This window comes from Eptatretus burgeri, chromosome 6, assembly GCF_056783735.1.
Source record: "Eptatretus burgeri isolate ZD-2024b chromosome 6, Ebu_testis_v1, whole genome shotgun sequence".
NCBI classification, from domain to species: domain Eukaryota; kingdom Metazoa; phylum Chordata; class Myxini; order Myxiniformes; family Myxinidae; genus Eptatretus; species Eptatretus burgeri.
Genome location: NC_140966.1, coordinates 106,147,310 through 106,164,524, shown reverse-complemented (window position 1 = coordinate 106,164,524; position 17,215 = coordinate 106,147,310). Strand labels below are relative to the sequence as shown.

Sequence of the window (17,215 nt, the reverse complement as noted above, 5' to 3'; positions counted from 1 at the left end):
TGTCTGCGAGAGATCATTGACCGTGCGACGCGCAAGATGGGAGATCCGGAGAAATGCTTTGGTGCCATTTCGAGAACAAGGCACAGGGAGAGGCGACTCGTTGGGAGGCTGCGATGGGCAATGCAAGGTATATAGGACGAAGGAACTTTCATTTGCACAGTGAGATCAATTGAACAGCTGCGGAGCAAACGAGCTGCGCCTGGGGTGGGCGGTTGCAGGAGAGGGTGGGGTGTTCACAGGGCAGTGGGCGGCTGGGGGAGGAGAGCGCACGACTATTTCGCACACACTCTTATAAAGGCGGGGTGCTGCAGGAACCCCCTCGCTCGGTGGCCGCCGCGAGTCGTGCGTCCATACTTCTCTCCTACTCCGCTCTCCCCTCCCTGCCCTGAGCCGGCAGAAACACCCTCCCCCCCGACCCCCCACCCCTCCTATTCGTGATCCAAGCCCGCCATGGATTCATGCAGCCGTTCGCATCGCGGCAACAGTCCGAAGCGACGCGGCTCCTCCTGCCAGGTACCGTGGTCCGTTCCTCCAAACTTGGAGGAGTTGCGCGCATTTTCGTGCCAATCGATCCCGATCCTCATATAATGGACTATCAGGCAAATGCAAGTCCTCATGACGTGCGATGCAAAAAGTGTGCCACCGTGAAGTTACAGGTAGAGGTGTGAACGTGAGCATCCTGGATGTTTTTGTTTGTTTTGTTTCTTTTTTTTCATTTTTAATGAAAAGGAAGAGATTTTTTTCAAACCTCTTGGAACTTGCGAGTGCAGAATGCGCGGGCTTGCCCGAACGGGTGAAATGATGAGTTTTGGCACAGCGAGTCGATGTGAGCCGATGATGATGTTCGACAGAATGTGTGTACGTAGCGCACCTGTGTGTACATTGGCACCTATCGGCTCGGATCTTTTTTTCCACGGAGATTCCGTGTTCGGTGCCATTTCACCCACGTGAGGACTGGCAAGAGACATCGAACAGGGCGTTTGAACTGCGCAAAGTTGCTCGGTCTCATCGAAAACAAAGAAAAACAGCGCGTTACGTCCTCGATATACAACTGCAGGGGTGACGTAAGGGTAACCAAAGACGAGGTGGGAGGTGGGGAGGGGGGGGGAGGAGGAAGAGTGAGGGTGAGTAGGTGGGATGTATTGAGTGAAATCAAGATTGGAGAGGGGGGGGGGGGTTAAATCAAAGCTCACACGATATTGCTTGCAGACTTTTATGTAATATCAATTTGGAAAATAAAACAACGCAAGCAATAGATATTGTAGAAAGGGTTGTAACAATGATGTCATTTGTTGCTAAAAATAGCCGCAGAAGCTTCGTTGGTGTCATGACTGTGTCTGCGACGTGTCGTCGTGTTGCAGCAGAACGCTGCGACCGACGATCACGGAGAGCATGAGGAGACCATTCTACAATTGGAGGATGCGGCCATGGAGTTGGAGATGGGGCGTGGGAGAGAGGGGAAGAGGGTCACAGGAAGAGCTAGTGGGGCTTAGTGGGAAATAGGAGGGTAGAGGCAAATGTAGTTGTTGGCCAGAAAGTACGTGGCTTGTCGGATCACTTCTGCTGTAGCCACCATGCTTTTAATGCTTTGAAACCGCTGACGCTTCTCCTCCATCACTGCTGCCTGGTGCCCATAAGAATCCATGACGCTGCACATAGGCCCGAATCGTGGTCTGCTCTCATGCTGACACATCGCAACACATCCCTTTCCAACGTAGAGCCCAGACGCAGTGAGCACAGAAGGTCGAATTCTAAAGGCAGAGGTGCAGGGTATGGACCGCGAGTCAAGGGACCCGACTCACGGGTCGAAACGCGAATCAAGGGAGCCTCGTGACACGATCGTGGGCAGGGTGAATTAGATTGCTGGGTGTGAATGTCCCCCCCCCTCCTCCCTCCAGAGATGGACCTGGATTGTGATGATGTCACCGCGTGAGTGCTATTGTGATGTAATACTTGAACACCGAGGGAACAAATCGTCTCCATTGATTGTCTGCACCGGGATTCGCCTTGGGTTTGGAATCCTCGGAGATTCCGCATATAGTGCACGCACGCGCATGGTGGCCCGAGTACCGCATTTGTGCAAAGACACTCGCGCTCTGCTGTGGCTTGAAAAAGGCAACAAAACAAAAGATCGTCCCCAGCACTTTCCAAACGCATCGTGTCCTTGCACGCGAAGATACCTCCGTATTACGCATGTACATCATTTTCATGCCTCTTCACTCCCCTTAGAGCATTTTAGCGGCTTCTCTCGTGACCTCGTCGGAACTATCAGGCAAATGGACCCCACACGATGGTCTTAATTTTTTATTTTTTGGTCTTCGACGTGACCGGGGCAGCGCATTTAGGTGTGAATCGGTATCCATCAAATCATCATCGTATTTTTGGATGCGTCCCCATCGGCGAGGCACGATTCGCCTTCCCGGGCAAGTCGTGGCAAGCCTCGTCGGTCCCCTGGGCGCGGTTGCAGAGAAGGTTGCTCACCCACGTTGTGGCTCTGCTGGGCCGCCCCCGGGGCTGCCCATATGGTCATCCATACCCCCCCCCCCTTCTCTCTCTCTCTTTCTATAATGGCCAATTTCTCAGAGATCAGACGAGCTGGTCATCCCTCAATTTCCGGTTTATTATATATATATATTAAATTGCTGCACATCCTTCGATTCGAGAAGGTGTGACTCACCATTAACCCCGGTCTATGGTGTGCTCACACTCATGACTATTTGCCTTCTTTCTTGTACTTTGTTCCTCTCATCATAACCACACTTTCTCTCTTTAACCCCATCTGTCACAGCTGTCTCGGTGGTTCCCACCACACCGCCTCCTGCTCCTGTCGGTGACTTTCAGCCTTTCGGTCATGGTGGTCGGCGCAGCGCCGGAGACCCTCTGTGGAGCGGAGCTGGTGGACGCGCTGCAGTTCGTATGTGGGACGCGGGGATTCCACTTTCGTAAGTGACCGGGGTGAGGGTAACACCTGAGGCAGTTACTGAACACACCGATAGCTTATGCGGTTACATATGGCAAAATATTTTCACCGGCGGATAGCCCCTAACATGCCAAATCTACACCTTCGCAATTTTTTTTGGAAGCTTTATTCTCGGCAAAGCACGCAACTCGCTCCCACCGGTGGAAACGCGCTCCGTGTCACCACCCTCCCAAGATCCTCGTACAGCTCCTCCCATCCTCTTTCCTTCTGCCGAACACATGCTCGCGCAGTTGTAACCACCACCGCGTACTCTGCGCACGCTGCTCCTGAACTCCCACCGCGTAACATTCACCCGAGCGAGCCAACTTGCACCGCGCTGTCTCCATCACCGCTTGGAAAGCGGGCCAACGAGCTCAAAAATAACTTGATGTTCAAAACGGAATCCTCGCCGCACACACCCCGCCGCACACCTGCAGGGGGCGCACAAGCCCCTAACAATTCAGACCCTGGCCCTGAAATGTGCACTGGACATGTTGGCAAACCATCCGACCAACACAACCGAGTGGGGATGGATATCAATCAATGAGCACCCCTGAGCATGCACGTGCAAACCGTTCTACGAACACACACACACACACAATCTTTAGAAGGAGGGAGTAGCATTAGATTAGTGTTAAAAGTGGTGAAGGGGGGGGGGGATAACATCAGCTTAGATTACCACATGTCACAAATGATACAAACGAACAGAGTACCCGTCCTACAGGCGATCTTGTTCCAAGAATGGAACACGTTCTTCCGATGCATACCTGTATTTGGGTGGTGTATTGGTAACTGACAGCTTTGTATAGGCAGAAAAAAAAGGAACCCGGGTTAGGTGCATGAAACAACAACATACCTACTACTTAAAATTCTAAACACCTCACTGTACTGGAAAACCTGGGGACATGAGCACTGAACTGTAAACGGTGGGGACTTGTAATACCCTCCCCCACCTGGAGGCGGCGCAACATGGTGCACATTTACATTGAAAATTTGCGTTCACGACTCCTCCCCAAGACGACCGGAAAACACAAAAACATCCCTACACATTATTTGGGGTCATGCTGATCAGGTATAGCAAGTCTGGATGTAATCAGCCCAGAACTGTGGGTGGAGTCGTACGACAAACAAACACACAACACCATGTGCAAACCATTGAAATAATTCTTCCTCCTCCATTTTCCATAATAAATTTAGGGAGGAGGGGGGGCATGGGCCTTTTAATTGGCAATGCATTTCAAGCGATTTCACGCAAGGTTACATTCATGATATAAAGAATGAGACAAACAGTGGGGAGTAGCAGAAGGAAACTGCAGTGAGATCATGATCAAGAGTTGAGAAGATGATGGCGTCGGTCCAAGTGTCCAAACATGCAAGAAATGTTCAGAGAAACATCATCTCTCCTCGACTGGCAACATGTCCCAAAACATGTTCACTCAAACAACAGCCAAATCATATTCACCACCACAACAACAACAACCAAATATGTTCACGATAATAACAACCAAATATCACATTCACTCTAACAACAACCAAATATCACATTCACTCTAACAACAACCAAATATCACATTCAATATAACAACAACAAATCATATTCACTATAACAACAACAACAACCAAATATCATGTTCACGATAACAACAACCAAATATCTCATTCACTATAACAACAACCAAATATCATATTCACTATAATAACAACTAAATATCACATTCACTACAACAACAACCAAATCATATTCACTATAACAACCACATAATCATATTCACTCTAACAACAACCAAATATCATATTTACTCTAACCACAACCAAAACATATTCACTAAAATAACAACCAAATCATATTCACCGTAATAACAACCAAATCATAATCACTAAAATAACAACCAAAACATATTCACGAAAATAACAACCAAATCATACTCACTATAATAACAACCAAATCATATTCACTATAACAACCACATAATCATATTCAATTTAACAACAACCAAATATCATATTCACTCTAACCACAACCAAAACATATTCACTAAAATAACAACCAAATCATATTCAACATAATAACAACTAAATCATAATCACTAAAATAAAAACCAAATCATATTCACTAGAATAACAACCAAATCATATTCACAAAAAACAACCAAATCATACTCACTATAATAACAACCAAATCATACTCACTATAATAACAACCAAATCATATTCACTAAAGAACAACCAAATCATACTCACTGTAATAACAACCAAATCATATTCACTAAAGAACAACCAAATCATACTCACTATAATAACAACCAAATCATACTCACTACAATAACAACAAAATCATACTCACTACAAAAACAACCAAATCATACTCACTACAAAAACAACCAAATCATACTCACTACAATAACAACCAAATCATATTCACTAAAAAACAACCAAATCATACTAACTATAATAACAACCAAATCATATTCACAAAAGAACAACCAAATCATACTCACTGTAATAACAACCAAATCATATTCACTAAAGAACAACCAAATCATACTCACTATAATAACAAACAAATCATACTCACTACAATAACAACCAAATCATATTCACTACAATAACAACCAAATCATATTCACAAAAGAACAACCAAATCATACTCACTGTAATAACAACCAAATCATACTCACTATAATAACAACCAAATCATACTCACTATAATAACAACCAAATCATATTCACTGAAGAACAACCAAATCATACTCACTATAATAACGAAATCATATTCACGAAAGAACATCCAAATCATACTCACAATAATAACAACGAAATCATATTCACTAAAGAACATCCAAATCATACTCACTATAATAACAACCAAATCATATTCACAAAAAAACAACCAAATCATATTCACTAAAGAACCAAATCATACTCACTATAATAACAACCAAATCCTATTCACTATCATAACAACCAAATCATACTCACTATAATAACAACCAAATCATATTCACTAAAAAACAACCAAATAATACTCACTATAATAACAACCAAATCATACTCACTATAATAACAACCAAATCATATTCAATAAAGAACAACCAATACATACTCATGATAAGAACAACCAAATCATATTCACTAAAGAACAACCAAATCATACTCACTATAATAACAACCAAATCATACTCACTATAATAACAACCAAATCATATTCACAAAAAAACAACCAAATCATACTCACTATAATAACCAAATCATACTCACTATAATAACAACCAAATCATATTCACTAAAAAACAACCAAATCATAATCACTATAATAACAACCAAATCATACTCACTATAATAACAACCAAATCAAATTCACTAAAGAACAACCAAATCATATTCACTATAATAACCTCCAAATCACAATCACTCTAACAACAACCAAATATCATATCAACTATAATACCACATAATCACATTCACTTCAACAACCAAATCATATTCACTATAACAAAAAAAAATCATATTCACGATAATAACAACCAAATATCATATTCACTATAATAACCTCCAAATCACAATCACTATAACAACAACCAAATTTCATATCCACTATAATACCGCATAATCACATTCACTTCAACAACCAAATGATATTCACAATAACAAAAAAAAATCATATTCACGACAATAACAACCAAATATCATATTCACTATAATAACCTCCAAATCACAATCACTATAACAACCAAATATCATATCCACTACAATACCACATAATCACATTCACTTCAACAACCAAATCATATTCACTATAACAACAACAAAAAATATTCACGATAATAACAACCAAATATCATATTCACTATAACAACCACATAATAATATTCACTCTAACAACAACCAAATTATATTAAATATAATAACAACCAAATCAAATTCGGTTTAAACAAGTTGAGTAAACGTGCTGGGGATATCCAGGGTCAGACCTCAAAAATACAAGTCCTTCTCCCCACCACACCCCCAGTAATGTAATTATCTGTGCCTGTATGTTTGTGTACGTCTGACAATCATATAAAATAATGTATGGGATCATCCATACCAATTTTTAGATAGGTGCCGGGGTATTCAACCTCAGGGCATGGGCACAACCCCACCCTACCCCCTTTTGTAAGGTAATTATCTGTATGTGTTTGTGTTTGTATATCTGAAAATCAAGAGACTGACCTTCAACAAGAAAATGAGGCCATTTGTGGCCCATCATTGCCGTGGTGCATTCTCGGGTTAACTTTAGTTACAGCTTCAAAGATCAATCTTGATGGTTTACTAAAGTCTAAATAACCCAATGTTGATTGGGTATCAGCGCTGCATGGGGAAGAAAAAAAACAACTACATGTGGCCTCGGGCACATGTTTGCATTGAAAGCGTTGAAATCTTATTAATATGTTCAGGTATTTGTGTTTGTTTGTTTGTTTGTTTGCTATTCTTTTATGGCTGAATCGTAGCATTTAGAGGCCCCACATATTGTGTCGGTACTTCAGAATCTGGGCAAGGTTTTTCTCCACCACACGTTGGCCTTGACGTCCATTTAGAGGCCACCAAAGGGTGCTGTAAAATGTGTATCGGGGTGTGGGAGTCAGACAGTGCTGGCCGGCCCGCAAGCAAAAGGTAACCACAATGAGGCCAATAACTTCATAGCTTTTCAATGTCCAATACATCCCAAAACCCCCACCTAAAGGAACAACGAAATCATATTCACCATACCAACAACCAAATCACATTCACCATAACAACAACAACCTCATCATGTGGACAATAACAACCACCTAAACACATTGACTACAACACAACACAAATCATATTCACCATACGAACAACCAAGTCACATTCACAACAACAACAACCTAATCACGTGGACAATAACAACCACCAAAACACAATGAGTACAACACCGAAATCGTATATGACTATAATATAACAACCAAATTAGCTTTTACTACATCAAACACCAAATCACATTGATTATAACAACAACCAAACAGATTGATATCAATCGACTGGTTGAGTCTGATTGTTGTGTTTGCACAACTTTGATAAATTTCAGAACGTTGAGGGGATGACGATGAAGATAATCAGTTAACGTAGAAAAAGAATCTCTTACAAAACTACACATTCTTTATTCTCCAAATCCATTTTTAATATCACATTAGACTTCTATAAAGTAAATACTGTATATATTGTATACATGTTCATACATATATATATATATATATATATATATATATATATATATATATATATATATAAAACATGACATGACATGTATGTTATGTAAAATACTCTTGACAGAGCACTACTGCTGCTGAAGCTGTTCATTGGCAAGGGTTATGCTGGGTGGTTTGCCAACCCTTTCCCAGTTATAGTTGTGGCAGGAATTTCTTTCAGGGTGCTGGTCATAACTCACTTTCCTCTTCGTGAAGGACAATGTGGGATTTTTAACATCCACCAACTAATGTTGGTAGACAGGACATTGATGAATCACCCTTTCTGTGAAACATCAAGATGACAGTTTATAGCTGTGTCAGGATTCAAACCCAGGCGAGACGGCTCAGAGGCAAGTATTTGTAACTCAAGGCTATCCTGTCAGCCCATGCATATATATATATATATATATATATATATATATATATATATATATATATATATATATATATATATATATATATATATATATATATATATATATATATATATATATATATATATTGAAACAGAAAGGACTAGATATTTTCTATTATGTTGTAACTTTTTTATTTGACATCAAGATGACATAAAACTCACTTAATATTTTGGAGAAAATAATCAAATTACTTTTCATTTTAACACAAATTATAGAAAAACTTTTCAATTTAAAAGCCCACTTATTATAAATGGGACAAAGTTGCGGCATTGTCCTTTCTCTTTCATTGTGTGTGTGTGTGTGTGTACATACATACGGTATATACATATATATAGTGAAGTCGTCCCAAACATCAGGGATGCACCTACCTCTCCTATGTGTTTCTTAAGGGATTTTAAAGATTAAAAAAAAAATTTGAAAAACAATTTTTTAAAAACTTCAAATTTTTTGAAAACATTTTTTTTATATCCTCGTGGAGGATCTCAAAGTCTTACTCACGTTGTTGTTCTTCTGCTTCTTCTTGTGGACTTTGTTTTGTTTCACAGCCTACAGTTTTCATCGAAACTTCCTGAAACTTGGCATATATATGTAAAAATACCCTGCACAGACAGTAACCATCTCCGATTTTGAAAATTCCTCCTAGAAAAAAAAGTGATGACGTCAAAATATCTCCGCTAATGGAAATGGCCTGAAAAATTATCTCCGAAACTAGGCAAGCTTTTTGAATTCTGTTTGTGGGAATCGAACAGGGCATCAGCAGAGATGAATTACCACACATATGATACATCACTATGACGTCATATCAATTTTTAGATCCTCGTGAGGATCTCTAAGTCTTACTCACGTTGTTGTTCTTCATATTCTTCTTGTTATGATGTGATTCCTATTTTTGGACATTTTTTGTTTCACAACCCAGAGTTTTCATCGGATCTTCGTGAAACTCGCCATGTATATGCAGAAAGCCCATGCGCAGGCAGTAACTATCTCCGATTTTGGAAATTCTCCTTTGAAAAAACGTTGGCGTCATAATACCACCGCTAATGGAAATCGCCTAGACCATTATCTCCGAAACTAGGCAAGCTGTTTGAATTTTGGTTACGGGAATCAAGCCGGGCATTAGCACAGATAATTTATCGCAAACCTGATACATCACAATGACGTCATATTCGTTTTTATGACGTCATCAATAAGAGGATGAGGATCTTAGCTCATTTGAGCTTGTTAAACTTAAATCTTCAAATGCAATTGCTTATAAAAATGTGATATCAAGAATATCACAAATAAATTTGCATAATAAATGTTTGAATTCTGCTTGGTACAAAATCATGACAACATGGCAACTCGCATAATTATCCTCAGTTAAAATACCTCAGTTCTCCTCAGTGAGGTATTTCTTGATGTGGTGGTGAGGTGTTTTTAATAATTTGGCAGTGAGGTGTTGTTAATAACGTGGCAGTTACGTCAAAGTGAGGTGTTTTTAATCATGTGATGGTTACCTGATGGTGAGGTATTTTTCAATAATGTGGTGGTGAAGTATTTCTTGATGTGGTGGTGAGGTGTTTTTAATAACGTGGAAGTGAGGTGTTTTTAATAACATGGCAGTGAGGTGTTTTTAATAACATGGCAGTGAGGTGTTTTTAATAACATGGCAGTGAGTTGTTTTTAATAACATGGTTGTGAAGTGTTTTTTGATAGCATGGAAGTGAGGTGTTTTTAATAATGTGGCAGTGAGGTGTTTTTTAATAACGTGGAAGTGAGGTGTTTTTAATAATGTGGCAGTGAGGTGTTTTTAATAACGTGGCTATGAAGTGTTTTTAATAACATGGTTGTGAAGTGTTTTTAATAATGTGGCAGTGAGGTGTTTTTAATAACGTGGCTATGAAGTGTTTTTAATAACATGGTTGTGAAGTGTTTTTAATAACATGGTTGTGAGGTGTTTTAATAATGTAGTTGTGAGGTGTTTTTAATAATGTGGCAGTGAGGTGTTTTTAATAATGTGGCAGTGAGATGTTTTTAATAACAAGGTTGTGAACTGTTTTTAATAATGTGGCAGTGAGGTGTTTGTAATATTGTGGCAGTGAGGTGTTTTTAATAATGTGGCAGTGAGGTGTTTTTAATAACGTGGCTGTGAAGTGTTTTTAATAACATGGTTGTGAAGTGTTTTTAATAATGTGGCAGTGAGGTGTTTTTAATAACGTGGCTATGAAGTGTTTTTAATAACATGGTTGTGAGGTGTTTTTAATAACATGGTTGTGAGGTGTTTTAATAATGTAGTTGTGAGGTGTTTTTAATAATGTGGCAGTGAGGTGTTTTTAATAACGTGGCTATGAAGTGTTTTTAATAACATGGTTGTGAAGTGTTTTTAATAACATGGCAGTGAGGTGTTTTTTAATAACGTGGGAGTGAGGTGTTTTTAATAACATGGTTGTGAAGTGTTTTTAATAACATGGCAGTGAGGTGTTTTTAATAATATGGCAGTGAGGAGTTTTTAATAACATTCAGTGAGGTGTTTTTAATAACATGGCAGTGAGGTGTTTTTAATAACATGGCAGTGAGGTGTTTTAAATAATGTGGCAGTGAGGTGTTTTTAATAACATGGCAGTGAGGTGTTTTTAATAACATGGCAGTGAGGTGTTTTTAATAGCGTGGTTGTGAGACTTTTTAATGATGTGGAAGTGAGGTGTTGTTCATAATGTGGCAGTGAGGTGCTTTTAATAATGTGGAGGAGAGGTGTTTTTAATAATGTGGAAGTGAGGTGTTTTTAATAGCGTGGTTGTGAGACTTTTTAATGATGTGGCAGTGAGGTGTTTTTAACAATGTGGCAGTGAGGTGTTTTTAATAATGTGGAAGTGAGATGTTTTTAATAACATGGCAGTGAGGTATTTTTAATAACATGGCAGTGAGGTGTTTTAAATAATGTGGCAGTGAGTTGTTTTTAATAACTTGGTTGTGAAGTGTTTTTGATAGCATGGAAGTGAGGTGTTTTTAATAATGTGGCTGTGAGGTGTTTTTAATAACATGGCAGTGAGGTGTTTTTAATAACATGGAAGTGAGGTGTTTCAAATAATGTGGCAGTGTGGTGTTTTTAATAACATGGCAGTGAGGTGTTTTTCTTAACATGGAAGTGAGGTGTTTTAAATAATGTGGCAGTGAGATGTTTTTAATAACATAGCAGTGAGGTGTTTTTAATAACATGGTAGTGAGGAGTTTTTAATAACATGGCAGTGAGGTGTTTTAAATAATGTGGCAGTGAGGTGTTTTTAATAACATTCAGTGAGGTGTTTTTAATTACATGGCAGTGAGGAGTTTTTAATAACATGGCAGTGAGGAGTTTTTAATAACATGGCAGTGAGGTGTTTTAAATAATGTGGAAGTGAGGTGTTTTTAATAACATGGCAGTGAGGTGTTTTTAATAACATGGAAGTGAGGTGTTTTAAATAATGTGGCAGTGTGGTGTTTTTAATAACATGGCAGTGAGGTGTTTTTAATAGCATGGAAGTGAGGTGTTTTTAATAACGTGGCTATGAAGTGTTTTAAATAATGTGGCAGTGAGGTGTTTTTAATAACATGGCTGTGAGGTGTTTTTAATAACATGGCAGTGAGGAGTTTTTAATAACATGGCAGTGAGGAGTTTTTAATAATGTCGCAGTGAGGTGTTCTTAATAACATTCAGTGAGGTGTTTTTAATAACATGGCAGTGAGGTGTTTTTAATAACGTGGCAGTGAGGTGTTTTTAATAACATTCAGTGAGGTGTTTTTAATAACATTCAGTGAGGTGTTTTTAATGATGGCAGTGAGGTGTTTTTAATAACATGGCAGTGAGGTGTTTTAAATAATGTGGAAGTGAGGTGTTTTTAATAACATGGGAGTGAGGTGTTTTTAATAACATGGCAGTGAGGTGTTTTTAATAACATGGAAGTGAGGTGTTTTAAATAATGTGGCAGTGTGGTGTTTTTAATAACATGGCAGTGAGGTGTTTTTAATAGCATGGAAGTGAGGTGTTTTTAATAACATGGAAGTGAGGTGTTTTAAATAATGTGGCAGTGAGGTGTTTTTAATAACATGGCTGTGAGGTGTTTTTAATAACATGGCAGTGAGGAGTTTTTAATAATGTCGCAGTGAGGTGTTCTTAATAACATTCAGTGAGGTGTTTTTAATAACATGGCAGTGAGGTGTTTTTAATAACGTGGCAGTGAGGTGTTTTTAATAACATTCAGTGAGGTGTTTTTAATAACATTCAGTGAGGTGTTTTTAATGATGGCAGTGAGGTGTTTTTAATAACATGGCAGTGAGGTGTTTTAAATAATGTGGAAGTGAGGTGTTTTTAATAACATGGGAGTGAGGTGTTTTTAATAACATGGCAGTGAGGTGTTTTTAATAACATGGCAGTGAGGTGTTTTTAATAACATGGCAGTGAGGTGTTTTTAATAACATGGCAGTGAGGTGTTTTTAATAACATGGCAGTGAGGTGTTTTAAATAATGTGATAGTGAGGTGTTTTTAATAACATGGCAGTGAGGTGTTTTTAATAATGTGGCAGGGAGGTGTTTTTAATAATGTGGTGGTGAGGTGTTTTTCATAATGTGGAAATGAGGTGTTTTTAATAATGTGTCGGTTAGGTGATTTAATAATGTGGCAGAGTGAGGTGTTTTTAATAATGTGGTTATGAGGTGTTTTTAATAACATGGCAGTGAGGTGTTTTTAATAGCGTGGTTGTGAGACTTTTTAATGATGTGGCAGTGAGGTGTTGTTCATAATGTGGCAGTGAGGTGTTTTTTAATAATGTGGAGGAGAGGTGTTTTTAATAATGTGGAAGTGAGGTGTTTTTCATAGCGTGGTTGTGAGACTTTTTAATGATGTGGCAGTGAGGTGTTTTTAATAATGTGGAAGTGAGATGTTTTTAATAACATGGCAGTGAGGTATTTTTAATAACATGGCAGTGAGGAGTTTTTATTATTGTGGTGGTGAGGTGTTTGTAATTACGTGGTGGTGAGGTGTTTTTCATAATGTGGAAATGAGGTGTTTTTAATAATGTGGCGGTGAGGTGATTTAATAATGTGGCAGAGTGAGGTCTTTTTAATAATGTGGTGATGAAGTGTTTGTAATAACATTGTGGTGAGGTGTTTTTCATAATGTGGTGGTGAGGTGTTTTTCATAACATGGTGATGAGGTGTTTGTAATTTCATGGTGGTGAGGTGTTTTTAATAACATGGTGATGAGGTGTTTGTAATTAAGTGGTGGTGAGGTTTTTCATAATGTGGAAGTGAGGTGTTTGTAATTACGTGGTGGTGAGGTGTTTCTAATAACGTGGAAGTGAGGTGTTTTTAATAACGTGGTGGTTATGTGGTGGTGAGGTATTTTTTAATAACATGGCAGTAAGGAGTTTTTAATAACATGGCAGTGAGGAGTTTTTAATAACATGGCAGTGAGGTGTTTTAAATAATGTGGAAGTGTGGTGTTTTTAATAACATGGCAGTGAGGTGTTTTTAATAACATGGAAGTGAGGTGTTTTAAATAATGTCGCAGTGAGGTGTTTTTAATAACATGGCAGTGAGGTGTTTTTAATAACATGGCAGTGAGGTGTTTTTAATAACATGGCAGTGAGGAGTTTTTAATAACATGGCAGTGAGGTGTTTTAAATAATGTAGCAGTGAGGTGTTCTTAATAACATTCAGTGAGGTGTTTTTAATAACATGGCAGTGAGGTGCTTTTAATAACATGGCAGTGAGGAGTTTTTAATAACATTCAGTGAGGTGTTTTTAATAATATGGCAGTGAGGTGTTTTTAATAACATGGCAGTGAGGTGTTTTAAATAATGTGGCAGTGAGGTGTTTTTAATAACATGGAAGTGAGGTGTTTTTAATAACATGGCAGTGAGGTGTTTTAAATAATGTGGAGGTGAGGTGTTTTAATAACATTTAGTGAGGTGTTTTTAATAACATGGCAGTGAGGAGTTTTTAATAACATGGCAGTGAGGAGTTTTTAATAACATTCAGTGAGGTGTTTTTAATGACATGGCAGTGAGGTGTTTTTAATAACATGGGAGTGAGGTGTTTTTAATGACATGGCAGTGAGGTGTTTTTAATAACATGGCAGTGAGGTGTTTTTAATAACATGGCAGTGAGGTGTTTTTAATAACATGGCAGTGAGGTGTTTTTAATAACATGGCAGTGAGGTGTTTTTAATAACATGGCAGTGAGGTGTTTTTAATAACATGGCAGTGAGGTGTTTTTAATAACATGGCAGTGAGGTGTTTTTAATAACATGGCAGTGAGGTGTTTTTAATAACATGGAAGTGAGGTGTTTTTAATAACATGGCAGTGAGGTGTTTTTAATAACATGGCAGTGAGGTGTTTTAAATAATGTGGCAGTGAGGTGTTTTAAATAATGTGGCAGTGAGGTGTTTTTAATAACATGGCAGTGAGGTGTTTTTAATAATGTGGTGGTGAGGTGTTTTTCATAACGTGGAAATGAGGTGTTTTTAATAATGTGGCGGTGAGGTGATTTAATAATGTGGCAGAGTGAGGTGTTTTTAATAATGTGGTTATGAGGTGTTTTTAATAACATGGCAGTGAGGTGTTTTTAATAGCGTGGTTGTGAGACTTTTTAATTATGTGGCAGTGAGGTGTTGTTCATAATGTGGCAGTGAGGTGTTTTTAATAATGTGGAGGAGAGGTGTTTTTAATAATGTGGAAGTGAGGTCTTTTTAATAGCGTGGTTGTGAGACTTTTTAATGATGTGGCAGTGAGGTGTTTTTAACAATGTGGCAGTGAGGTGTTTTTAATAATGTGGAAGTGAGATGTTTTTAATAACATGGCAGTGAGGTATTTTTAATAACATGGCAGTGAGGAGTTTTTAATAATGTGGTGATGAGGTGTTTGTAATTACATGGTGGTGAGGTGTTTTTCATAATGTGGAAATGAGGTGTTTTTAATAAGGTGGCGGTGAGGTGATTTAATAATGTGACAGAGTGAGGTCTTTTTAATAATGTGGTGATGAAGTGTTTGTAATAACATGGTGGTGAGGTGTTTTTCATAATGTGGTGGTGAGGTGTTTTTCATAACATGGTGATGAGGTGTTTGTAATTACGTGGTGGTGAGGTGTTTTTAATAACATGGTGATGAGGTGTTTGTAATTAAGTGGTGGTGAGGTTTTTCATAACGTGGAAGTGAGGTGTTTGTAATTACGTGGTGGTGAGGTGTTTCTAATAACGTGGAAGTGAGGTGTTTTCATGATGTGGAGGTGAGGTGTTTGTAATGATGTGGAAGTGAGGTAGTTTTAATAACGTTGTGGTGAGGTGTTTTTAATAGCATGGCGGTTATGTGGAAGTGAGGTGTTTTCAATAACGTGGTGGTTATGTGGTGGTGAGGTATTTTTTAATAACGTGGTGGTGAGGTGTTTGTAATACCGTGGCCGTGAGGTGTTTTTTTCGGCTTTTTTGGTATACATTGTCGAGGCGCATATGAGAGCTAACACAAAAAGCACAACAAGGGGGCTGGGTGGGAGGGGGGCAGGAGAAAAGAGGGGCGGGAGAGGGAAAGACAAAACAGTGGGAACAGAGACATTAGATCTGTGGAAGGGAGAGGGATGGGGCGGGGAAACAAGGGGAATACAAGATGGACACTACAGGGATTTTCACCAAGGAAAGCAGAGAATTTGAAGGAGTTGGGTTTGGGGTGGATTAACAGGTTAAGAAAAGATGAGGGTTTGTGGGTTTTTTTCATTAACGAGGCAGTGAGGTGTTATTAATTACGTGTTGGTGAGGTATGACATCATCACCGGAGGCAAAAGAAGAATAACAAGACTCCCCGTGCAGCGGAAAAAAAAAGCTCACATGAGCTAAGATCCTCGTCCTCTTAATGATGACGTCATAAAACGAATATGACGTAATTGTGATATATCAGGTTTGCGATAAATTATCTGTGCTAATGCCCGGCTGACTCCCACAAACAAAATTCAAACAGTTTGCCGAGTTTCGGAGATAATGGTATAGACGATTTCCATCAGCGGCGATATTATGACGTCAACTTTTTTCTAGGAAGAATTTCCAAAATCGGAGATGGTTACTGCCTGCGTGTGGGCTTTCGGCATATACATGGCAAGTTTTACGAAGATCCGATGAAAACTCTGGGTTGTGAAACAAAAAATGTCAAAAAATAGGAATGACGTCATGAAAATTGATATGACGTCATAGTGATGTATCATATGTGCGCTAATTCATCTCTGCTAATGCCCTGTTCGATTCCCGCAAACAATTCAAAAAGCTTGCCAAGTTTTGGAGATAATTTTTTAGGCGATTTCCATTAGCGGAGATATTTTGGAAGTTTCAGGAAGTTTCGATGAAAACTGTAGGCTGTGAAACAAAAAAGTCCACAAGAAGAAGATGAAGAGCAACAACGTGAGTAAGACTTAGAGATCCTCCATGAGGATCTAAAAAAAGTTGGTTATTGTGTGCATGGGTGGACACAGGCACATGTATCAAAACTGCAAACACTAATAACCGATGCTGGTTCTCCCTGCACGGAGGGCAGGATCTCTTGGGAATGTGTATTTATATATATATATATATATATATATATATATATATATATATAT

At 38.8% G+C, this 17,215-nt stretch overlaps 1 protein-coding gene across 1 annotated transcript in view; it reads left to right on the top strand.

The window, feature by feature from the left end:
- The first annotated feature begins 310 nt into the window (after window positions 1-310).
- IGF1 (insulin like growth factor 1) overlaps window positions 311-17,215 on the top strand; it is a 37,885-nt gene continuing 20,980 nt past the window's right edge. Inside the window, 3 exon segments of the mRNA XM_085886559.1 lie at window positions 311-556; window positions 559-656; window positions 2,789-2,942. Of these exon segments, the coding sequence (XP_085742685.1) occupies window positions 451-556; window positions 559-656; window positions 2,789-2,942 (358 nt within the window). The 5' untranslated portion in view covers window positions 311-450.